This window comes from Hirundo rustica, chromosome 7, assembly GCF_015227805.2.
Source record: "Hirundo rustica isolate bHirRus1 chromosome 7, bHirRus1.pri.v3, whole genome shotgun sequence".
NCBI classification, from domain to species: Eukaryota; Metazoa; Chordata; class Aves; order Passeriformes; family Hirundinidae; genus Hirundo; species Hirundo rustica.
The window spans coordinates 5,140,202-5,165,814 of record NC_053456.1 but is presented as its reverse complement, the minus strand read 5'-3'; the positions used below and the strand labels follow the sequence as shown (position 1 = coordinate 5,165,814).

General features: G+C 42.7%; 1 protein-coding gene across 1 annotated transcript in view; it reads right to left on the bottom strand.

Moving 5' to 3' along the window:
* The window catches only part of LOC120755029 (von Willebrand factor D and EGF domain-containing protein-like), a 178,168-nt gene extending 153,130 nt beyond the window's left edge, over nucleotides 1-25,038 (bottom strand). Inside the window, 1 exon segment of the mRNA XM_040069525.1 lies at nucleotides 24,942-25,038. Coding sequence (XP_039925459.1) covers nucleotides 24,942-25,038 — 97 coding nt within the window.
* Between the last annotated feature and the right edge of the window lie 575 nt (nucleotides 25,039-25,613).

The following is a 25,613-nucleotide window of genomic DNA, read 5'->3' as shown; positions in this document are numbered from 1 at the left end:
GTGCTGGGGCAATGGACTGAGCCTTTGGCTGTTTCATGGCAGATCCCCTCCCACTGAAACAACTCTCTTTTCTACGATTTTATTAACTATCCAACATAAATAAGAACACTCCAACTTTGCCAACTTCCAATGATGTTTCCCTTACTTGAATTTTCCTTTGCACTGATGCAGACTCAATTCTGTTCATAAAATGCATAATTTCATGAAGAAAACCTACAGGTCTAATACCAAAATATTCTGCTGCCTCCTTGCTGGACTCTCATCCTCACCCCATATTACTTAGGCAAGCTTACCCTCTTGCCACGAGCTGCAGCTCTCTGTGTTGATCTCTCAACTCTCCCTCAATGATCCTTGTGGGTCCCTTCCCATTCAGGCTACTCTAGGATTCTATTTTTAACCCACAAGGGTTTAAAATGTGACGTGGAAGAAAATCCAGGGTCCGAATTTTCTGTGAAGATCTTTGCTAGATATCCCTTAGCCTCTCATTCCTCCTCTGTCATGCCACAGTAACACTGCAGGCTAAAGTCAAGTTCCATTTCATCCTTTCCATTATTTGCTGAAATAAATGTCTGGTGCAAAGCAAGGCACTCAAATCTAGGTTATCCCCTTACAGAACACGGAGATTCAGCAGCATGGCTTGATATTAATAACATCTGAATGGCTAAATCCCTGCAAAGTGGGGTAAAATTTTGCTCCTAGGGATCCAGCAAGTACACTTAAACCACCGAATTATCTTAATTCTAAAACAGCCTTCCAGCAGCACCACAGGGCCAGGATACACTCAGGGGTTATTTTGCTGTATCTGGAATTTTGAGGCTATTCCAGAGACATGGAGGCACAATGAAAAGCAGAGTTGGATGAACATGTGAAGGCTTGAGGTATAAAAGGATAAACGGATGGTAATGTTCTACATTTTTTTCTGCTGCAATAATGTAAGTACAGACAGCACCCAGAGTGAAGCAGAAAGTGAAAGATTGCATGTAGGAGGGACAGAAAGACATGGCTATTGTGGTGTGCTGCTGTAAATTCTGAAAAAAAGGCAACTGTTGAACAGATGTTACCAGCATACAGAAGAGTCAGTGTGTAGACGATTTGCAATTCTCTGGTCCGCTGAGGAAAAGTCACTTTTTTTTCAATCTAAAATAAAATCTTTCCATTTTCCCAGAGAAATAAAATCTTTAAAATCACAAAGAATGATTGATAATATTGAAATTCAAGCTAAACTCCTCTTCAACATAAAATTAAACATCTTGGAAGCAGGAGGCATTGAGGCATTTCATTTGCAGAGACATTGAAAGGAAAATAAAATAAACTTTCATAAAAATACAGCTCTTTTTCTCTAGTCTATATAGCTTGTCCGACAGAAAATGAAATTATGATAGATCTTGCTGACGTGGGGAAAAGTGTCACTGATGCCATTTTAACCCCTTGTTAACCCATAATACTCTCCCAAGGGTACTTACAGCGCTGCGTTTGCTCCAAGGAACATTATCCCTATGTTTTTGTTTTCCTTATCTCCATTTCCTTCATCCACATGAACTGCTTTGTGGGATGAGGTGTTTTGCGGGTTTTGTTTTTTGATTGTTTTGCTGTTGCTGCTGTTGTTTGTGTTTTTTGTTGTTTGGGGTTTTTCTTTTTTTTTAAATTCTGGCTGTGGGACAGCCAGGTCCAAAATGCCAATCACCTCAAGCAAGGATGTCTAATTTTAATTTCTCTCCCATACAGTAGTGATCAAGCACCTAAACAAATATCTCTCCCTAGATACTCCTGCAGGATTTTTACATATTTCTTCAACAACACAGCAGTCTTCATCCGTCCTGGGAGACAGCTGCCCTCACTACAGTTTTGGACATTTTGGGTTGGAATTCTTCACGGTCACGATGAGTTTGTTGATGTTTCCAGCCAGTCTGTCCTGCCATGGGGGTCCCAGTCACTGACAGGGATGATGCAGGGCAGGTCTGACTGCAGGTGGCCACGGGAACCAGTTAATTTTTGTGCTCCTCTCAAGCTCATTTCTTGGTGTTTGTTGCTTATTCGTTATGACTCCTGGCTGCGGAGAGCACATCAAAGTGGAATTTTTCCCTTTAATCAGGGACCAAAAACATTATCACTCTGATGATAGGATTGCAGTCTCCATAGTCTCTTCTCAGACCTATTCTTGGAATGTGTCCCATCATTTAAAATCCTCTTCTAAGGTAGGAAAAGTTACCATTTCTCTTTCCAGGCAAGCCTTTCCTTAGGAGACAGACTTCGTGGGTATATGCCAAAAATGACATAGATTTTTATACGGATTAAATCTTATTGGCAATAATGATTTGCAGCATTTTCGCATCACCAAAGTTCTTTCCAAGATTTCTTACAGCAGCAGGTTATTTTGGCTGGGATTACATGAGAAGTGACAGTCCAGCTCTTTGCAGAAGCCTCTGCAAATAGTCATTAAGCTAAATCTCCTTTCCCCTGAGAGGGGGATGTAAAGATCTGACACGTGATCATACGTGTGTGCGCATGAAATATGCAGAAGGGACGGATTTCCTTTTTAAAAGACAGGTGCATAACAACTATATTATATAGTTATTAAATATTTATAATGGCTAAAATAAGAGTTGATGTTTTCCTGCCAGATCGGGCAGAAGTTGGACCTGTTAACAATGTCAAGATTAAAAAGAATTAACAGACCAATTAATCACTTCTTCTGTCCCAAGTAGAATTAACACTGCAGCTGAGTTAGCACCTCTTACACTGAGAGGGGGGGAAAAAAAATCCCTGTTTAAAAGGCAAAACCTGGCTAGAAGGAGAAAGAGAGGGATGCTGTGGGGACAGACTGCCTGTCCCTGCTGTCCTGAGGCCCAAGGCAATCCAGGAGCAAGGAGCCACAGGACACTTGGGCACTGCAATGGAAGGTGAATACCAGCAGGGCAGGAAAGCACTGGGGAAGGTCATTTAACGCCCCTGCATCCCACAACACACCCCAGGGACTGCGCAGTCCCATTTGTCACACAGGAGGTGACCCCTGTGAGCTTTAGGGCTGCTAAATTTCTGGGTGTGTGCTCTTAGCAGGGAATGTTGTTTTGGTGCAGGACTTATCTCCCTGAGCAGCTCCCAGAAATTCCCTAAAACATGTTGTAAGTTCATTTTTCCAGCATCTCCAGCGCTGCCCTAGGGGAATATCTGCAGGTCCCTCTGGGGAGAGGACTCCAAGCAGTTCCCTGTTGCTCAACAGCAAGGGGGGTTTGTTCACACCCTTGTCTTTTTAGGGCTTGGCATGGATTTTCCGTGCTGGTTTTACTCTCTCCCTGCTAAAAACGTGCCCCTGAGTATTTGGATTCAGTTACAAGTAAATAGAGTGAGATACTACATGTTAATTCCAATATGATTTTTGGCTGATAAAAGTGAAAAGTATGAGCCCTTGGGGAGATTATTTCATGTAAATAGGCTAAGGCAATGGCTTGGAGAGCCTAGCCAAGCTTCACCATTAAGATTTTATCTAAACGAGCCAACGTTATGAAGGAAGAAAAAAGCAGCAGCAGGCTGGGTAGCAAGATCAAGCCAGCTAAAAATCTGATTTCTGGTCATGCAGAGGTTTTGAATGTTGAGGGTTTTAGTATGTCTAAGAGACGCTCAAGCTGTGGTGGTGCATCAAAACAGTTAATCTCTTGCTGGGGTGATTGTGTACATTTTGCCCGAGCAAGCAAATATAAGTGGCAAGGGAAAGGAAGTTGTTCCTTGACGCAGTTGTTCTCCTGACACTTCACACTGTGAAATACGCTCTAATTTCCCAACAGAAAGAAACCGAAATTATGAAGAACACGATTGACTGAAATGGATGACAGTGTTTAAAAAAAAATGTTAGCTAGTATTGATGTTTTGGAGGGAAAAAAAAATCGCTCCAGGAACGCTGGCCCGAGGAGGTGATGGATAGGGCTGCCACGAGGGCCTGTGTGGTGCTGGATAAGTCACTCCAGCCGTGTCAGAGGTGATCATCACTCCTGTGCTCCCCCAGCTCCGGGCGCCTGCCTGACGACCCTGATATGCAGAAATATGAGGCACTTAAAGCTTTGCTGCCACCGAAATCTTGATGCTGGAGCTGGCTGGGAGCTTTCCGAGGAAAACCTTTTTTTTTTTGTCTGCTGGAAAATGTTGACTCGCCGCAGCTGAGATGTTCACAGAGTGTGTTTCTCCACTGAAGTTCTTGTTGTGTGATTTTCGGTACAGAATCGCCGGAGGGGGAAAAAGGGAGAAAAGAAAAGGGAGGAAGCTCTGCACTTTGGCACAATCAAAGCACCTGAGGAACCACAAAATGAGGGGCTTGGGCTCTGCTCTGGGTCTGCCTGAGCAAAACAACCCAAATTAATGTCACTGTCTCCTGGGCTGATAGCTACTACGGGGTTGTGGATATGGGGAAAGGGGAGGAGAAGAGGATCTTTCTCCCTTTCCCTCTCTTTCTAAGTGCTTTTACTAAACATTTCAAAAGAATTTGTTTCATTTCAGTGTGAAAGAGTGAAAAAAAAAGTCCCAGTGCTTTTCATGGAAGGGAAGAGCAGCTCTGTGCTCCTGGCTCTGCTTTGGGCAGCTCTGAGTTCAGGGATCAGACACCTCAGCAGATTGGACACACTCAGCCCCATTTCCCTGTCTCTGCGACAATTAACCTGTTGTCCTGGAGGTGTTGGTGAGGGCAGGCTACCCCACACCTCACAACTGCCTCTTACTAGAGCAGAAATGCTGTCAGGAAAGAGAATTGGCTCACACGGTGTGATTGGCTCTGAATAATCCACACCGGCTTTTTCCTCACTTCCCTGTTCTCTGGGGGAGGATTTAAGGTTGTTAAGCCATGCACCTTCTCATTCCAGGTGAGTTTTGTGAGCAATGATCTCCCAGAAAATGTTTCTCACCATTTAAACCATGGCTAACCCTGTTCCAGCCCCGGTCAGGCTGGTCTCCCTCTCTCTCCACCATCCTTGGCCGTGAGGAGCAGCCAACTGCTGCCTCTCTGCTCTGCATGAAAGAAGAATGAACACAGCCCCATCCAGTGCTCCCTTCCCTAAGTTAAGCCTATTTCCTTTTCTCCCTCCTTTCAGGTCACATTTCCAGGTCCCTTGTTAGCATTGCAGCTCGCTTTCTGAACTGCCTCTAATTTCTCCAGCTTTATTTCAGTAGGATGATCAAAATTAGTCGCAGTAGCCCAGCTGTGGCCTCTCAAATCCATGTGCACAGGTCTAATGGGTTGCTGTGTTTTATGTGCACTATGCTCAGTAACAAATTCCATTCTTAATTTTTCCTAATAACTCTGCAAGTTGCAAATCATTAGGAACCTGCACGGAAGGCAGTCTGGCTGGTTTGTAGCATCTCAAACCATCTCTTTTTTTCACTTTTTCTTGTTAAGCACTGAGGTTTTGCCTCTGTTTTTGCCCTTTTGATGTCAAAAGTTCTATGTTCATTTTTGAAGGCAACTTTTGTTTCTAATGATTTGTTTTTTACTTGTGGTGGAATACCCATTTTTAGCTCTTTCTCGCCTTCTTTTTGTGTCTCTTCTTATTAAGGTCTTGAAATAAACTGCTAAATTTCTGATTGTAATGAAATGTCTCTGAGAAAAATAAAGCAAAAAAGGATTTTGAATGCATTTATATTCCCTTTATATTACCTGCTCTTCTTTAATGGATCTGCACTACTTCCCTTTGACTTTAACATTGATATTATTTTGTCTTCACCCTCCAAAGGCTATGAAAGTAAATTAATGACTGCAAATTAGGTGCCCAGTTAGTATAATAAAGAAGCAAAAGTGCCAGTCTGGAAATAAATGGCATTTCCAAGGCTTTTGTTTTTTTTTTTTTTTTCTGCTTTGAGCAAGGCACGCACTAAGCCATGTGCTCACAATAAGAGTGACATGAAATGCTGTTTGACTGCTCTGCAGTGGGGTGTCAACTGTCCTGGGAGCTGCAGGCAGCACCAGTCCTCCAGGAAATCAGGGCATGGCGATGCCACAGAGGCTGGATGACAATTTTCAGGCACGAGGAGCAAAGTGCAGGGGTGCAAACAGCTGCAGCTTTGGGGATTCCTGGCTGGGGAGCGCTTCCCACTGTGACTTCGTGTGGTGATAGATGGAGAGGGAAACATCTCCTCTGCCCTGGCAGAGTCCTGTCAAGTTCTTCAGGGCACTGAGTGCTTCCTTGCCTTGGAAGGAGCTGGGTCTTTCCCCTCCTGCCTGAGATGTGACTTGCATCCCTCCACCCTTTCATAGATCCCTATCCGCTGGAAAAGGACAGAGTAATAAATAAATAATGAACATCCTCTCAGTGAACACGCAGGTTTGCAGACATTCCCAGTGCTGTGGGCTGAGGTGGGTGACTGTGCTGGGCAGCACTGCTGGTACCCTGCTTGCCCCCATGTCTCCTGTGAGCATCTGCTCCGTGGCTTTGTGTCTACACTGTTCTACCCAGAGGGAAACAACTAAAGTGAACTGTGTTGTCTCTGAAGTGACCAGGATTTCCGGCAATAAGGCTGTTCTTACCTGGTGACCTGCAGCAAAAACAAGACCTTATTTTCTGCTCAAGAGGTGTGAACAACCACCAGAGTGAGTCCAGACCTGACCTTGCTCTTCTTTCAAATACTTTTTTTCCCCGCCTTGTACTTATTTTCATTCTCTTGTCCAATCTGGCTGCTGGGGATTTTACTCACAGGCTGTCACCTGACCTTTCTGACCATGACTGTAAAATTAATTAAACATGCCTCACTCCACGCATGTTCACTAAACAGAATATCCATTCCAGCACTAGTTACTGCAGAGATCCCATCAATATTAACAGGAAACATCTGAATATAGGGCATGAAAATCTGCACTCTGCCCACTGCACAGATCAAATCACTATACATCTTCTCATGTCCTATATGTGCAGCCTCTTGTCTCCCGTGTCCTTTTGACTTAATTTTAGTTTGCCCTCTACTTTCCCCTCTGTGACCGTGTTACACATGGGCCGTGTGACTGAATCACATTGGTCTCCTCCTGCTGTTTTACCTCAATCATCTCCAACCTTTCTCCACTGAACTGACAAAGGTACTTTCTCCTGTGCCGTGGAAAGCATGAGCTAAACCAATATGACAGAGCTGGAGTTCTGCTTGCATAATTTCAATAACATCCTGTGCAACCAGTCACCGGGCTGAGCTCTTTTTTAATGAAATCACCCTTGTTATCAGCCTGTTTTCATTCAGTTCTCACAGAAGGATTGCTCACAGCATGAGTCATGCCAGGCATTTCAGAGTCTCTCTAAGGAAAACAGTAAAGATAATAAAAAGGGGTAAAAGCATAAAAACATTTGGAAATACAACACTTAGGAGCAATGATGTTGCTGATAATTTTCAGCCATTTTGCAGAACATTAAGGAAAAGAAAACCCCATCAAATGCCCAAACCGACATTTTATTCATTGCCTTTTTTTTTTTTTTTCCCCCAAATTTATTTCTGGGCTTACTTGCAACATTGTGAAACTCTAAAGTTGTTTGGTTTTTTTTTTTTTTTTTTTTTTTTTTTTTTTTTTTTTTTTTTTTGTTTTGTGTTTTTTTTTTTCTTTCTTTCTTTCTTTCTTTTTTTTCTTTTTTTTTTTCTTCTCATTTTAATGTCTTCTGGTCTCAGAACTTTCTTCTCCACAGAATAATAGAAAGCTCAGCAGGGCAGGATTTAATGGTGTAAGGTTGGGCTTGAGCCCCTGCCATGGCTCCAGTGAGGTGGTGCTGAGGGCTGAAGGGAAATGTATCTGGGGAGGAGCTTTCTGACCTCAGTCCTCTCCTCTTCTGAACAAGGACCACATCACACACACGAGTTGTGCACTGAGATCATCTATGGGTTTTTTTCACATAATTTTACCCCAAAAAAGTACATTTATTCTTTTTTGCAAAGTCAGTTGGTGATATCTACATCATTATGGAGCTTTCCTGGCACTGCATCTGCTGATTGATGGCTGTGAAAATGCAACATATTTCATTTTCTTTTCCTAGACGTGGAGCCAGCTGCTAATGGTTTTCCCAGGGTGAAGCTGGCAGCTGCAGGATCAGGTCTCCAGGCTCTGAAATGTACATTTGCAGGAGAGCCACCTGGGCTTTTGGCTGTTTCATTAGTGGTCATTACTGCTTGTAGAAAAGGATCTAAGCAAAGTGGGTGCTGAGCCTGGCTGTAAATTCTGGGCTTTGATTTGGGAAACCACAGCCATTAGTGTCAGATGGAAGCGATCTCGATGATCTCCAAACCTTTCCGTCTGCAATTAAAACTTCCATCGCCCGTTTCCAAAACCACATTAAGCCCCCTGGCCTAAAAGTTCACGTTTGTTTAGTTTTATTCACCTGTCTCTTCAAGTCAAATACAGAAACTAATGCATAAGTAGCACCCTTTTTATCTTAATTGTGAGTGCTTGCTGAGGACTGAAGTGCAAATGCCAGAGCATCATTAAGATGGAACTGCAGCTCTCTGCAGACACCAGGCAGCAATAAGCAATCTTCTTCAGTTCTTGGATAAAAATTATTATCTAACTCACTCTAGAAAAGGTGTTTTATTTCAATATGTCTGTGTTTTTTTCTAATTTTCCTGTGTTTTATACACAACAAGGGACTGTGGTGGCCTCTAAGGCCATCTGGGCTGTGGGATTGTTGCTCTGCTGCTTCAAGCCCCAGTTAGCAGCTCCTGCTCTCACAAAATCCCTCTCTGACTATGAAGGAAAGGGGAGGATTGGTCCCTCCTAGACGTGTGGATGGCATGTTCTTCTGGGAGGTGGAGGCAGGCAAACTACTCAGGCTTTGGTGGTGGTGGGTGCTGCTCCCTAAGCTGACCTTTAACAAGACAGGCAGGAATTCATGTCTTTCCTACAGAGAGATAGACTCAGGATGCCTGGAGGGGGGAAATAAAATAAAATAAAGCAGAGCTGTGAAGAGATTCCCCATCAGTTTTGTAAGCTGCTGTCAGGCAGAAAGCGGGGGGAGCTGCATTTGCACTGCGTGGTGTGTTTCACAGCCACTTAAATGGGAAAGAACAAAGCAGGAATGATTGCTTGTGCTGCAGTTTCTGAGAGCAGCAAGAGGATTTCATAATCACACAAAATCACGCAAGTACAAATTTCTCATTGTTGGCCCCTGACAGAAAACCGACCCTGATGTACACTGGAACAATCTTAAATGGGAGAAATAGCAAAAATAGTGTAAATCAGAACCTTGCTTCCAGGTAGAACAGTCCTGTTTGCTTGATTTCTAATCTAAATGATCAAGAAAAAACATTCATAATTGTTGAGTGGTTGAAAAGTGGGCTCAGAGTGTACATCCTTTTCTCCTGTGAGGCTCCGTGGGCTGAATTCTCTCTCCTCCGTGACTGCCACAGAGGCTTTAGACAAGGAACCTTCGAAGAGCAGCTGAAGAATGAAAGCTATTATCCTTAAAGACTGATATTTACTGGATTCCTGCTTTTTGCCTTTCTAGCTGAGTCACAGAATTTCCTTTGTTGCTGCACATTCATTTTCCTCCTTCCTCTAGCAAATACACCGAATTGAGCAGGCAGGTGTCTCATACACAGTCACCTAGAACCATCTCCAAAAACCCTTTTAAGTCCTGTTCACATACAAATGAGCCCTGAACACTTCCAGGGCGGAGCGGTACATTAGCAAGCCTGGGAATGAACAACAGAATTGGGTCAATAAAAAAAGGATATACTATCACAAGGTGGCTGTTTCCTCTGCCGTGTGGAAAGCTGCTTTCAGTGCTGGAAATACAGTAGAGCAACAGTTAAATTAGTGCCACTGTACGGAGCTCATTTGGATCCCTGCCTGCTCGTTCTGATTTGCACAAGCAGTGGGAAAGGCTATTAGGATAATCAGGAGAATGAAGAGCTTGCTTTTAAAGTATGGGTTGAAATTAATTTGGTTAGCCTAGCAAAAGGGAAAACCAGGATGCATTTTGTGTTGCTGCTATGTGCATAGCAGGAAGGGGAACTTGGGGTGAGGGAGGTTGTTGTGAAAACATCTGTTTTGAGCGCAACATCTGTGAACGTATTTGAGGTGGAAAATAGGGAATTTCTTTCTTTTGAAAGGTAAAGATCCAGGTGATTCAAGCAAAATGTGTTTTCTCTAAGGTGGATTTGTCCCTTTCCTCTAGCAAGGGACTTGAGCTGAACAAGAGCCATGGCATTGTTGGTTCAGGAGCGGCTTCTACCCTGTCACTGAGGGAGCTCTGTGTGCTGGCATTTGCCAAGTCCTCTCTTTTCCCTCTCTCCTCAGAGCATGGGTGTGACCAGAACAAGTCCTCTGTGTGGCAGGCAAAAAGCCAGAGAGATCCCAGGACAGACAGGTCCCTCCTACCAACCCCTTTCTCTTGTGGATTTAACACCTGAAAAACTTTCTGGAGACCAAAAATGAGCACGATGCAAAGATGTCCCGCTCCAGCCCAGGTTACTTGGGTATATTTAATGAAAGGAACATGTCTGCATATTACTGCAGATGCTGGAGCAGTGAGGCTGGAATATTCTGGATCAGGGGATCAGAGAGCTCTGAAAGTTCTGAAATTATATTCTTGCCCTCAGCCACTGCAGATTTGATGGAATGCTTGCGAACCACATTATTGTTTATGATATTTCACTCTTCTGATGCAAGAATTTTGAAACCTGTTATCTATTTTTGTTATTTTACCATCAGTTATTGTATTATTCTTGGGGGAGATCTATACATTCACCATCTTATCATAAATACCCAGGAACATAAAAATATTTGATTTTTACACTCTCACTATGAATAAATTAAGTTGGATTTATTAGGCTTATGGCCTGTTCTTCCCCTGTTCTTCAGAGGGCTTTGTGAATGCACAATGAGAGCTCTTATTCCTTATTATGGAATTTTATAGTCACCATGAAACTGGGTTAATATAAGAAGTATAAATAAGGATATGCATTTGCCTGCAAGATGTTTGAATATGGAGAAGAGCATCTGAAGTTCAGGAAATATGAACTGAAGCACAGACTGTATATCTTACTCTGTAAATAGGAAGAGAAACTGCTTCAAGTGCTGAAAAAAGAATGGAGAGTGTGGGAATTGTCCCCTAGGAAAGGTAAAAAAGCCATTGGAATTTTATTATTTTTTTTTTTTTTAAAGCCATCGTGCTCTACTCTACAACTGCATTTTAGCAAACATGCTCACAGTCTGCACTTGCTCCCTCTCACCTGCTGGTCTCCTGCACAGACTTTCACAAAGTGAAAGAAAAGGCACTGGAAGCCAGAGAAACTGGAAAGGATTAGCCGCCAGAATGCTTTTTCTTCTGATAGCTCTTCTCCTCTTTGGTCTGCAGGAGCTTGGGTGATGTTAGTTCATGCAGACTGAGACCCAGACAATAAACACATCCCACTCTCAGAAGAAAAATAATAAACAGACACACACAAAGTGCTCTTTTTTATTAAAGAACACATGCTGAATCCTGTGATTCTCTCTCCTGTGCCTGAGCAAAACTCATCCTCATTCCTTCCTCTGCTGTGTTCTTGCCCTTTCCATAGTTCAATGCTGCTTTAACAGCACCAGCTCCAGAAGGATGCAGGCTGTGTCCACGCACACAAAGAGAGAGCCAACACAGATTTGGCCACCAAAAGAGAGAACAGCTGGAAAAACAAAAAAAAAAAACAAAAACAAAACAACAAACCAAAATCCCCAAAAGATTTTAAAGGAGGCACAGAGAAGCTGGCCCAAGTGAGAGGAGCAGGTGCTGGGTGTGGAGAGGAGAGATCGCCTCGCAGGCTGGGGGGACCCTGGGAAAGGAGAACAGACGGGAAATGGGAAGGAGAAAAGAGAGTTTGTGCTCCACACAGGTCAGGGGAAGTTTCATTCCAGGAAGCAAAAGGCCGTGGGGAAGGGGTTTGGCACAAGAGGTATTTTTGGTTTCCCTTCAAAGCACAAAGTGATGGAGAAACAAGCACGAGGCTGCTGCTCCCAAAGGGCTGCTGCTGCTCTCAGCCCTCCTGGGCAGATTTCCTGCTGCTGCCAGCAGGATGGGCTGTGCTTGTCTGTAGGAATGGGATGGGCACAAGTTCTGACTGTAAAGCTCGGTATTTCGGAGTAGGGGTCCATTGCTCTCTGTGCAGTACTGTAGATGAGAACCTTAGTACTCCTTTCACAGTTAACAGACCCATTTTCCTTTAGCCCTAAAAGTGAGAGTGCAACAGGTGCCCTAAGCATGACGGGCGCTTTATTTCACAGGTTAAAAATTGGTGCTTTGCAGCTGTGCCTCGCTGCTGTGCCCAACTTTGCTGCTCCGGGGTGTCAGAGGGAGAGCCAGGCAACAGTGCTGGATTCTGCTCTGCTGGGAAACCCAGTCAGATGAATGAATTTGGGATCCCCTGAGATTTGCATAATTTATACTGATGACTTGCTGTTTAAAAGGTTTCGCAAAGTCAGGAAATAAATTGTATGTTTTATAAAAAATATCATAATTAAAAATTGACTTGTACTAAATGTTGGCTCCAGGAACGTGTATGAAGTTCAAGCGTGATGGATTGTTTTGCTCATTGAGAACTATAAAAAACCAAGAGAGACTTATGATGATAAAAAGTATTTTTTTAGGTGGTTACATTATCAATCTTTATATTGAGCCAAATGGTGCTTGCATTTCTTCTGTGCATATTTTATTGACTTCGTTGTGACCCATTGGGGAAGGACAGAAATATTTGTATTACAGTGAAGAAATATTGTCACTTACAAAATCAAAACGTGTTCTTTAACCAAATATAAAACTTCAGAAGACAGAAATGTCTTTAATATGACTTAATCACTCCAGATCCTGGCAAGCTGCAATAAATTTTCTGCTACAAAAACAGAAGGGGAATTTTCTTGCCTTCCTTTGCATTAGTAATACAAATATTAAGATGATGAATGTTATTTTTTCAATAGTTTGATTTAGGAGAAAAAAATGTAAAACAATGCAATGGGGAATCTGTGACATGTAAGGCTGGTTTCAATGTTTTGTTTTAATGAAAACGAGTTTGAGGACAGCTGTTACAGCGAAAAAGTGAGCCAAACTCAGTTCACTGTATGGCTGTTCTGTTCCCAGTGAAAATCAGTGGAGCTGGACAGGGCCAACAGCCTTGAATTTAACATGTATTGCACATTAAACAACACGAATTTAAAATTAGACACACACCCTTCTGTTTTTTATTTGATATCAAACCGAGACTCAATTGTTCGAGCAGGGTACAAAGACAGGCAAAGAAAGAAGTGCTAAAAATGTAACACTCCAGCTTGTTGCTATGATTAGAGACGAAACAAGAAATACTTTCCTACCCTTTTCCCCCCCGGAACAAGGGTTCTGGGAGAGACAAAACGTCCAGGGCAAAGACTGAGCAGGAGCTGGAGAGCAGCAGGTGGGATGAGGCAGGCTCTGGGCAGGGCAGGAAGGAAGCAGAGCCCCTGGACAGGAATAAGAGGCTCAACAGCACGGACACCTCATCCTAAAGCTCCTTTCACGAGCCTTGGCTTGAGCAGAACGTCTCGGGCATTGTCTCTGAGTTGTATGAGCCACGGTGTGAGACTGCAGGGGCAGGGAAGGGCTGGCTGGAGGGTCTCCCATCCAGCCCTTCCCTGGAATGCAGCAGCCTCCCCCAAGAATAATGCGAGAGCAAGGAGCTCTCTCTCCTGCTGGATCGTCCAACGAGCTCTGCCTCCCAGCCGCAGGGAGGAACGGCCGGGCAAAGTGGGAGAGGGGCATCCCTCGGATGGATGCACCCTCGTGAAACGGGTTTGGAGAAAGTAAGTCTTGCTCTCTGTGTCAGATGTCCGTGAAAATAAAAATGAAATTCCACTCAACGGCTGCTTTTTCTCAGATTTTGCTGCCTGGTTTTTGTTTGCTTCACGGTCTTACCTCACTGAGCGCCCTGAGAGGAGCCAAAAAAAGATGGGAGTTTCTTTAAACAACAACACTGAGATCATGAGGCAAACGTGGGGAGAGATGTGCAAAACTTCTCGAGGATAAGCACGTCATGAATGCAGTAAACCCAAGAGACTGACTTTAGTCCTAGAAATGTTCTGCTGCTTGGTGCTGTCTGTTGCTGCCAGCTCACGCTCCTCCACAGCTCCGCTTGGGTTTCAGATCAACAATCACACTCTGATGAGTTTTCTGGGCCTTTATTTTCCAGTTCCCTGAGTTATGGGCTAGTGGCAAAATCACACAGATAAAATCTTCCAGATGCCTTATCTGCGTTTCAGGAATAAATAACACCTTGGGCTCACTCTTGAACTCTCTCACAAAATGCATCACTAGGGGTCACCAGAAAGAAGCGAAACTTTGTTATTTAACCTGGAACGTTTATGAATTTACACGGTGTTTTTCAGCTAATCTTTTAGTGAGCGTAATTTAGTTCTCAAAAAGCAAGACAAATTATTTTTCTACAGGCAGCAGGTACTTCCTGCTAATGAAAATGCCATTATAGAAGGCCCATATTAAAAAAAGAGGGGAAAATAATGGGCTTGTGTGCAATTTCTCACTCCCATATTTGCATGCTGATACTGGATAGACACTGTGATTTGAAATTTTACTCCAAGCTGAAATAAGATGTTTGCCTTTCTGGTTTGTTAACCTATGTCAGAATACTGGCTGATTTAGCAGTTTGAATGTTAATGTTTCAGCTGGGCTTTAACGAAGCAGCAGTGATTTGATTCTGATAAAAACTTCCTGCAATATCTTTAGGTTCAAAATTATAGAAATACAGATTATAGCTCTACAGAATTTGTTCTGCCCCTTTGCTTGTAAATCTTAGGAAATAAATCACATGAGCTGATGAGGACTTTATCCAAGAAGAGTCTGCCCAGGTAGAAAGATGAATATTTTGGGATATTTTGGGAGAAAAGAGCAAAGATAACACGGATGGAGTTCAGTGGGGATTTGTGAAAGAATGAAGAAAGAAAAGAACGATAAAATGGTGCCAAGCCAAATTCTTAGTGCTGAACAAAGGCAAAGTTCACCTGTGAATATTCAGCCAATGGCCAGTTTGGCTTTAACAAAAATTAAGAACAAGTCAAGAGATCAAACTCTCTTTTAAAATACACCTATTTTTGCATTTTTCCAATGGCTTGCTGCCTGTCGCAGGAGAGGCCAGTGTCTGTAGGGGTGTTTGGGTGTGCAGAGAACAGAGATCTGCCTGCGCCCAGCAAAGGTGCATGGTCTGTGCTCCCATCAGTGAACATTTATGCAACTTCTCCCACGCTTTGTCTTGTCCTCCTCCAGTTTGGGTAGAAATGACATTCTTTCCTCCTCCCTCCTCAAATGTATATATTTTACAGCTAATGAAAAAGCTCAGGAAATATAACTGTCCCTCATATTGATTTTGCTTTTATGTAGTGCCTTTTCCCCAAATGGATGCCAGAAGGCACTCTTAAAATCAAACTATATAGAACAATAATTTCTACCAGAATGGAAAAACATGGCAGCAGCTTAACAGAGCACTTTAGTGCTAGGCAACACTTTAGGAAATGAAAGTGGTTTTAAAGAGCAGGAATCAGCTCATGGCCTTGAAGAAGTTATTGGATATGGATAAAGAGCAAGATCAAGAACAGCCTCTGTAATCCACAGCTGCCCACTCTGGATGCAGAGAATATATTGCCAGTCCCTTGCTCTCAGCCTCTGATATTAGAGAATGGGTGTTCCCAAGCATATCTTACAGGCTGAAATATTGTTTAAGTTATGAGGGCTCTTAAGATGTCAGATTTCAGCTCATGTCGCAAATAACCTGAGAGCCCCCAGCCCTTCACACAGAATTTGCTCCAATATATCTGCTCCTGTCTGCTGTGTGCCCGTGGGCACCTGCTGCCCCAGCTCCAGGACCCTTCCAGAACCTCCCAAATTAAGGAGTCCTGTTCCTTAAGCAAAATGGTGCTCTTTGTAAAGTAGAAATTGGGTTCACTTTATCCCTTTTTCTTTATGCAAAATATCTGATTGCCTTATGCCTTCTTCCCTTAAGCATAAAGCCATAAAACAATAGGAAATGCAGGATACTCCATGGCTTTCTTTTGGCAGAAAAGGACCTTTGATTAAAAAAAAAAAAAAAAAGACCTTGAAACTGGTGTGTTAAAGAGTTGTTTCCCAAGCACAAATGAACATAAATCACTTCTTTCTGCATTACTGGGGACTCACAAACAAGTATCATTATTAATATTGAAATTTATTGCCTCTTTTATTTAGCTTCTTCATTCTTCTTAAAAAAAAAAGTATGCTTTGTTTAGAGCTGGTCGAGAATTTTAAGTGTTGTTTCTTTTACATGCTGTTAATGAAACTTTTCACAGAAATTTGAATGCAAATTTCATTGTTGGTGTAGGTTCTTTGTTAGGAAGGGAAAAATTTGAAGGCTCATGCACTTGGGCCTAAGGTTTTGACCAAAATAATGTGTTGATCAATTGAAGATTAGTCTACCTACTCATCTAACTGTGCTGGAACTGCTTTGTTATTATTTTTTATAAATAGCATATATACATTATGCCACAGAATGATTGAAGCTGCTGTCCATCACAGGTAATTATACCTTTACTGAATACCAGAGCCTGCATTTCAAGATGTATTTAATTACCAGTAGAAAGGGAAGCAGTTCAGATAAGGTATTCTCTCTGGCCTAATCGATGGAGCAGTTCTGTGGCCACCTGTCTGTGACAGAAGAGATTGATCCAGCTCCTGTATCCTAAAACACAACATTTTTCCTGCCAGTAGTGATTAACAAAATATCAGACCATCAGTTAAAACTTTGGGCTCTTCCTGGTTATGTCTCAGTGGAAAAGTATTAAAATTTTTGACTGTTTGCAGTTGTGAAAGCAGTCAGGCAGAAGAAAACCCTTCTGTGAGGATCAGCAGTGGTTCCTCATGCTGCAGCCGGGTATCTTTGGGAAGGCACAGAGCCTGTAAGCTGTTACGCCGATGAACACCGTGAGGAGCTGGGCTGTAGCAGCAGTGATGGAATCTGGAGGCACACCCCCCCCCCCCCCCCCCCCCCCCCTTAATGAGTGGATTTGTGAGGTTTATCTTTTGTGACCATAATTCTTCTCACAGCATTTCCACAGCACTAATTGCTGTGGTAATTGTGTGAGGCTGGGATGACTGCGGTGGCCAAAGGGATGTTTCCTGTGCTTAGGTCCCCACGGGGCCACCTGTGTCACCTTTGTCAGGACTGTGGTGTTTTAGTTTCATATTCAATTTAGCCCCATTGAAAACAACATAAAGTTGTCTGCTAAGGCTCTTAAAAAAATAAAACCTGATGCTACCACAAACCCCAGATTTTTTGTTTCCAGAGCTGATTGTTTTCCAACTAATCATATATACAGGTATTTAGGGTCTCTGCCTCCAGCTTTTCTGAGTGGTGAAGAAATTCTGCCTTCTTCCAACATATTTTTTTTCCCTTGTGAGTGTTTCTTGGGTCCTTGGGAGTAGTCTGGGGCTGACCAAGGACAGCTCTCACATCCTTCCTGCACCTAATGGGGGTGCTTGGTATTCCCAGGGGGAAAGCTGCAAGCTCAGGTCTAAGACAGAAGATGAAGTTGTTTGGAAACAGCGGATGAATAACATTGTCAGAGGTGTATTAATGAGAGGAAGTGTCTCCACACCCATGCAGAGTAGAGGTAATAGCAAGCAGAACAAGAAATTTTCGTGGATAACAGACGTTAGGAAGCAGCAGGAATAACTGTGGGGGATTTTCATGATTAAGATCTCAGTTATCAGGGAAAAGCAAAGAAGCAGTGAGGGGCTGGGGTGGGCAGTAGATTTACGATTTATGTCAGAGCTGTTTGTACTATGAGGCAGCAATCATGTCAAGAGGAGAAAAGAGTTGTAAAATTCCTCTGGGAGACACTTGGGTTGTGCTGGGATCGCCTGCAGCCCTCACCCAGCTGTCCTGGATTACATCAAAGTACCTTTGAGCCTCATGCCTGCACACAAGCACACACCAGGGACAGGGGCTGAGCCAAACCTCAGCCAACATCCATGACTGAGAACTTCCACACGCTCCTGGCCTGTGGCTGTGACCCCTGAAGGGAATGGCAAAGCTTCCTTCCTCTGAGCTGTGCTGAGGGGCACAAAGGAGCCCTTCTGGGCAGATGCTGCACCCACAGGTGGTGGCACAGCCTGTCCTGCCCCGGGCAGGGACCCACACCCAGGGAGGGGAGGGTGGGCCAATGCATCCTTGCTCCAGACTGGGAACACTGTGGGGTACTCCAGCTTTCCCAGAGAATTTCTGCTGCATGATCAATTGGAAAAGCTACACCTGGCAAAAGACTGGCAATCATCTGAAACTGGAGGGTTTGAATATTTAACAATTATAAGTGAGAGTTTTAAAGGAAAATATGGGAGAAAAGGAGCCCAAATGCTGCAGGGAAGATTATGGGATGTGGGTGTCTGGCACTCACAAGGCTCTGTGGGATGAAAAAACCTTCTGAGATGGTTCTGGGCTAGCAAAAGATAGTTTTCTTTGACCTTTATTCTGCTTTATTCACATTCAGAAAATCCAGTGTCCATGTGTTTTAGCATTTGAAGAAGGAGTTGCAGGTACAGTGGGGTAGGAAATAGCCTTCTTTTCATTTCCCTTCTATTTCTTGCAAAAGAAAACCAAGGAATTAATTAGATTTCATCCTGTTTATGTCTTTGTTGCTAGCTTTAATCTTAACATCTAATAGAAAAACAGAGCAAATGGCTCTGTGAATTTTTATACTTTTTTTTTTTTTCCTTTGTTCCATTAAGAAAAGAACAGAGCTGATGATGAGGTAGCCTGAGTGAATCAAAGTATCTGTGCTGGGCTGTTGAGGGAGGCTGAGTCACAGACAACTAGTTTTATGGCAAGCCCATGGTTGATTATAAAGTAAATAATTGGAGGAAAGGGACAAAGAAGATTAAAGTAATTTCTGAATCATGTTTGTGAATTGGTCTGTTCTGGTACCTGGACCAGAACAACAAATACCACATTTGATGGATGTGTCTAATGCTAATTCTAAAGAAATTTTTAGCCATTAAGTTATGAATAACAAAACATTAGCTTAGGTGTTAAATAAGCCACTGACTGAATTTTGCCTTCCTTTGCTCTTCATATAGACCTGCAGGGAACCAGTAAGATAAAATTCCATGAAAACTTTGCATGATGGTCAAACATCAGCAAACTACAATGTCTAATGGAGATAAGAAGGAAGAAAGCGTTGACATAAAGACAGGCTCCATTCTGTAAAGGAATTGCCCTGTTCAGATCCCAGGTAATTTTTCATACTTACCATTAAACTCATTAGAGAGCTATTCAGGAACTTCTGAGAACCCTCTTGTCTTTGTATCATCTTCTAGATTTACTTTTGTTCCACAGACTTTTGCCTTCTGAGACAGACTGAACACAAATTGATCAGCCATTTAAAAGAAATGGAGAAGAAGTAAGGCTGGGGGAATGCTATGCCTCTTCTTATTAGTGTGAGGAAGAGGAAATGTTGGGGTATCCACCAGTTTGGGGCAAGTGCAGTGGCTACTGAAATGATCAGCAAATACTGCAGGAGGGGGCATTTACTGAAACAGTCAGCACACAAAGCTGCCAGGGGACAGTTGAATTGTAAAACACTTCAGCTACCACAGGAGATGCATTACATTATTGTGGCAGGCAGATAATTTGCTATCCAGCATTTGGAAGCTGCTTAAAAAAAAAAAAAAAAAAAAAATTGGGGAATAAGCAAACTCGTTCTCAATCGATGAATTAATATAAAACCAGCAAAAGGAGCAGAGCAGACTACTACAATCCCTCAGCTATATTAGGCAATCAATTATTTTTTCCCTTTCAATATGTAGAATATTCCCTCGTGGCTCCCCATGGATGCCATGCAGTGTGAACACAGCAATCAAAGTAATAGACGTCAGAATAATCAAAATAAGATGTGTCAGAAAGAAGCAAATGAGTACATACTCTCATTAAGTAAATCTCCTAAGAGCTTAATGTACAAAACTCTTCCCAGAAAAGCTGTGCAAACAATTACATGCACTAACACATGGTTTTTCTTGCTGTTTCAACGTCAGGTAAAAACATTCTTCAATCTAATCCAAGATTTTTTCAGATTTCACCGTAAATAATCTCTACCTGAGGCAAAACACATAATGTAGCTGCCACAGTGACATTAACAAAGGTCATAACTGAAGGTAAGATGTACTACTTTGAAAAAAAATCTTAAAAATCGTTCAACAAACAATGTGCTGAAAACCCTGTTAAAGACAATATCCACTTCTGCAGCAGACTGGCAATGTCCAACACTAAACTTCCATCTGTTAGGTGACAAGACACTTCATCCAGGTAGTAAGTAGCAAAAAAAGTCAGTACAAATCTTCCAGGGAAACGACATTTTAGACCAAATCAGTAATCTGGCTACCTTGAGGACTTTTCCCAGCAAAACATTCAAAGAAGTGCACAATGTTCCCAGCTTTTTGAGGCAGCAAGGCTACTGCACAAAAGAAAGAAAGGAAAAAAAAAAAAAAAAAAGGGGAAAAAAAAGGAAAAAAAAAAGGGAGGACATGTATCTGGAGGAAAGAATAATTTCCAAAGCCTGTATTATTTTAATAGGCTACAGGAGTGGTTGAGGAGGCAGTAGGAACAATCAGAAAAGAAATTCTGTCTCTCATGAAGCTAATTCAGGATTAACTTTTCCTTCTTCTCACCTACTATATTTGTGTGATGAAGAACTCATTTCTTTTGAAAGGTAAACAGAAGGTTTGGAAGCATTTTGGAAGGTAAATGGATCATTTCTCATTGAAAACAAACAGAATTTGGGGCGGGGGAGGAAGTTTCGAGTACTGACCACCTAAAACATGTTAAGCAGACTAAAAACTACCAGAAATTCTTTGAAGTCAAATGGCCACACACAAACTCAAGGGGACACAGACTTCACAGGGAAGAGGGCTTTTGCTGCCCTCCAATTTACTTTACAGGCTTTTGCGCCAGCTCTGAGCCGCGACGGAGCTGACGGGGCTGGGCTGTGGCTCCTGAGGCCTCGCCAAAGGATTTTCCTCATGACCTTGAGCCACTTCACGTCCCCGTGCCATCAGCAAGGCAGAGTGATGATGCTCCCTCTTCTCAGCCATCGGTCTTGTCAGGCCAGGAGCAAACACTGATTTGTCTCGACTCCTCGCGGTTCCTATCGATTGCCGGGGAAGCTGGATGTGCACAATACTTCCTCAGGTTTGGCATTCGGAGACAAAATAACTTTGAGGAACTGGACCATTAAAGGAAACATTTTGGCCATGGATGTCCTATACTGTTATGAGCTGTGTCTAATAAATTGATTCTCCATTTTAGCACGGTGCGGAGTAGTAAAGAGCTGTTAAAGGGTTTGAAGAGCCTACACGTCTGGCAGGCCAGTGGGAAACAGGCAAATCCTTGGGAGATGCAGCTGAAAGGCAGCCCTCTCACACCAAAAGTGTCTTTAAGCCTCTATAAATCAATCATTAATTTTCATCCAAGGACTGAAAGGCAAATGGGTAAGCAAAAGATTATTTCCCTGGAAATTTCAAAGTCTTAAAATCCAATAGTGACATGCCAGCACAGGTCAGGAGAATCAAAAACTGAGGTGGCAGAAGTTCCCTCACCCCTAGACTGCAACAGTGCCAAATTTTGCCTTCCTAAGGCAAAGATCAAGAGTCAAGATTTTAAAGAGTTAAGATTCACAAATGAACTTTCCCTGAAGTGACACAGCCCTTGTCCTTCAGGTTAAAAGAAGTGGAACAAAAAAGTTATCAGTGAGCAGAAATCATTGTACAGCCCCTGCTTCCCTTTGACAGCAGAAAATCATATAAATTCAGATTTTGATCTTAGTTAAAAAAATACAAACTGGCTTAGTTTGGGCCAGTGGTTTGGTCTGGGTGAGTGGCAATCCTGTCCGTGGCAGGAGAGGTGGAACTAGGTGATCTTTAAGGTCCCTTCCAACCCAAACTGCTCTGGGACTCCACAATAACTGAAGGCACTGAGGCTATAGTGGTACTGGATATTGACAAAATTTGATAAGAGTGAAATAAAATATTAGCCTGTAAACAAGTTTTGATGAGTAAAAATAATGTTGGGAGAGAAACATACTGTAAAGGTTGTTCCTCTCCCTTTGGATGTTGTTGCTATTTCTTTGGCATGGTCTTGGCTCTACTTCCACAGGAAAGCGTTTGGTGGGTTACTGTTTGTATGTAAATGTCTGCTCTGCTTTCCACAGAGCAAAGCCATGGAGCCAGATTAATCCCAGTGTTATTTCCATGGGAAATGATCTGAACAAACCCACTCATGGCCCGAGAGCTTGATCCCTGTAAGCTGCATCCACGCCTGGGATTCCAGATCCTGGGGGTTCCCTGGGGTGGTCACACCTCTCTTTCCCCAGCAACCCTGTGGGTGGAAGGAGCCCTGGGGTTCCAGAGAGACCTGCATGGAATGTCTGAGCCTGACCAAGGGATGGGAGAGTTTGTCCTCTGTGGCAGATGAGAAAAGCAGGTGGGAAAAGTCCTGAACAGCTTGATTAGTTCCTTTTGAAATGCTCATGGGGAAATGCTTTCTCAGCTCCAACAGGTTTTTGTTTCCAGGATGGATAGTCCATGGCACTCAGGTTTTACAGCAGAAGCTCACAGTGAAATCCTGGGTTGCTTGTGGGTAGAACACAAAGCAAATTACACACTCTGATTTTCATTTCACTTTTCTGTACAAAACAAGACCAGGGCTCATATAATTGCAGGAGACAATGAGTGATTTTTGCTATTCTAGACTATTTCCATTTACTTTCTTAAATCAAATTAGACCACTTGGGTGGTTGGAAAACACAGCACCTTTCCGTGCTGGCTGTAGGCACCTCACCTCCCCCTGACACCATCCTCTCTCTCCTCTTTCTTCACCTCCGGGTATGCTCAAATTTTTCCTTATGTGTTTCGGAGTTAAGGGAAACCCACAGGAGCAAACTTGCAAACAATTAATTTTATCTGAGTTTACTACATATGTAACACCTTGCAGTGAAGCCCCAGCAGATTTCGGGGAGCTTCAAGGGTAGCTTTGCAGGAAACTCATATCCAAATTAAAAACTTTCTCAGTTGTACATTATGAGAAGGCTCCAGAGGGATGGGGAGAAATTCCTTTTCGCTGGTGATGTTATAAGCAACTATTTTAAGATAAGTGTTTTTCTGTAAGATACCACTGTAGAAAACCAATTGTCTTTTTCTCTTGATAGACTTATTTACAGAATTTCATCTCAGAGAAGTGTGACAAGCTCTGTGTTGTGTCAGCCTTCCCCCATCTATGATTCACTGAGTTGCTTTTGTCCCTGATGCTCTACTTAGTCCTGTAATAGAGAGCAGCTACAGGTGTCGTTGGCAACCTTTTTGTGTTTCTCAGTCATGGGGAATAACATAAAAACTCCAAATACTGAGAATTCCCTCAGTCACAGGGAGCTAAAATAAGAGTGCAGAAGATGATAAAATTCTTCCTTGGTCCTTAAATGACTTTTTCATCTTCTCTCTTTCAACAAGGCATCTGCGAAGGGCTCTTTGGCCAGATCTTTCTTATTCACCATTAAATTCTTACGGGACTAGTAGGTTTACTAGAGTACAAAAGTAAACAGCATATGGCTCTGTTAATATCCTTGCAATGTCGCAGCACAATCTGTCAGAATGTAAACTTTTTTGAGCAGTTTCATTTACTCCAAGTACACTCTATTAAAAAAAAAAAAAACCACAACAAGCCTGATGAATCCCTCTGCGTCACCTAAGTGGCAGCACAATACTTAATTCTTTTGTGCTCCCAGTTTAATAAGCACGTCCATATATATTACCTGCAGTAGGAAAAGCACAGCAGCAAACACAGTTACTTAGTTACTAGGAGCTAAAAGGTCGTTTCCCCCGATGAAAAGCTTGCTCTATCAGACAAGTAGCTGCTACACTCCACAAAACTGGCAACCCTTCAGAAGGTTTCAGAAATTAAAGGCATTGTTTGAAGATAAAGGCGATAAGGTCATTCTCTTTGTGTTTAGTCCTGCAAAACTTTCCGGGTGACCCTTTGATATTCAAGCGAGGAGGGCTCTGAATTGTTTTATCTTCAGAGAGCTAATGAGTGCTGGCTGGCAGTCTCTGTTAAGACAGTTGGGACCCTGCTAGAATTAAATTTTGTAAAATATTACAACGTATTTCCTTTAAGGGGGAGTGCCTCCGCAGAGCTTGCCAAAGCTGAATCCACAATCACTCACAGCACCACGCTCTTTGCTTTTCTCAGTTTCTTTTATTAACTCAGTTTTCACCAGCTGAATAATGTTTAACATGATTCTCAATGCATTTCTGTGTTCAATTAATAAAGCTGTATAAACAAGCCACATATGTAAAATCTATGTCCCCTTCGAACTCTCTGCTAGAGTGAAACAAGTCTTACATTTAATGTGTACAGTAGTAGAGAAATTTCTCAAGAACTTTTTATTGCCAGAGGCTGTAGAGCTGTGTGTGATTATTATATGTCTAATTAAGTAATCTATAATGTTCCTCTGATATATGGTGTATATAATTCTTTCCTAGAGGAATAGAATGTTATTTTAAAGCCTTTTTTTCTTTTATGGTTCATTTCATTTATTCCATTTATGGGAAAATGTTATGTATATTCCTTGAAACATTTTTTTTTTTTTTTCTTTTCCCTAGTAGGAAGTTAGAATTTTCACAGGTTTTAATTAAAAAAAAAAAAAAAAAAAAAGAAAAAAGCAATGTCCTGTAATGATCAATATACATCATGCACTGAAATTGTGCTTGGCTTCCACTGTGACCTTCTTCATTATTTTAGTTGTTTATTTTAACCTTACTTCCATCCTATTTCGGACACTCTCTAATAATAGCTCCCTGTCACTCTAACCCACATTCAAAAGTAAACATAACCAAGACCATCTCAGTTTCAAATACACAGGAACTCTATCCCCCAAACGACCATCGAGTAATTAAAAAGCACAAAATCCTTACCTAATGTCTCTGACTCAGTGCTAATGGCCAGCAAGGGAATCCAACAGAGGTAGGCAACAAGTTGGAGATGCTGATGGGAAGGAAAGGGCTGCTGCATAGTGTCCAAGACAGCTTTTATCCATGCATCTGCAGTTGCTTACAAGTTAACTTTTGAAGTCCTAAACTTTGCAGGAAAACCCATCAACCCGCCTGCCCCTTTCAATTTTTTTTCCTCCCCCCCCGCCTCCTTTCTTTCATTCTTTTCAATCCACTCTCTTGGAGAGGGCTTAATGTGTCATTAATCCCAGAATTTCCAAGAGGGAAGCCCTCCAGCCACACACAGACCCCACGTTCCCCTCCCACGCACACAGAGCACACGTGTCCCTGCAGCTGCTGCGGCCGCAGCTGCCGGGATTTGCACGCCCGGTGTCACAGGCGGCACCAGGACAGCCTGTGCCTCGCTGGTGGGAGGTGATCCCGCAGGAATTGGGGCTCTAAACGCGCTTCTCCTCAGGGCTTTGAGGCAGGCAGCACTGAGCGAGGATCGCTGCAGTCATACCTGGTGATGTGCGTACGTGTGAGGGGTCGGAAAAATGAAAGGAGCTTTTCAGCATGTCGCTGCATCGGCCAGAGCGACAGAATAGAGCACAGAAGCAAAGAATTCCATCACTCAGTTTGCGCTGCAGCCTTAGA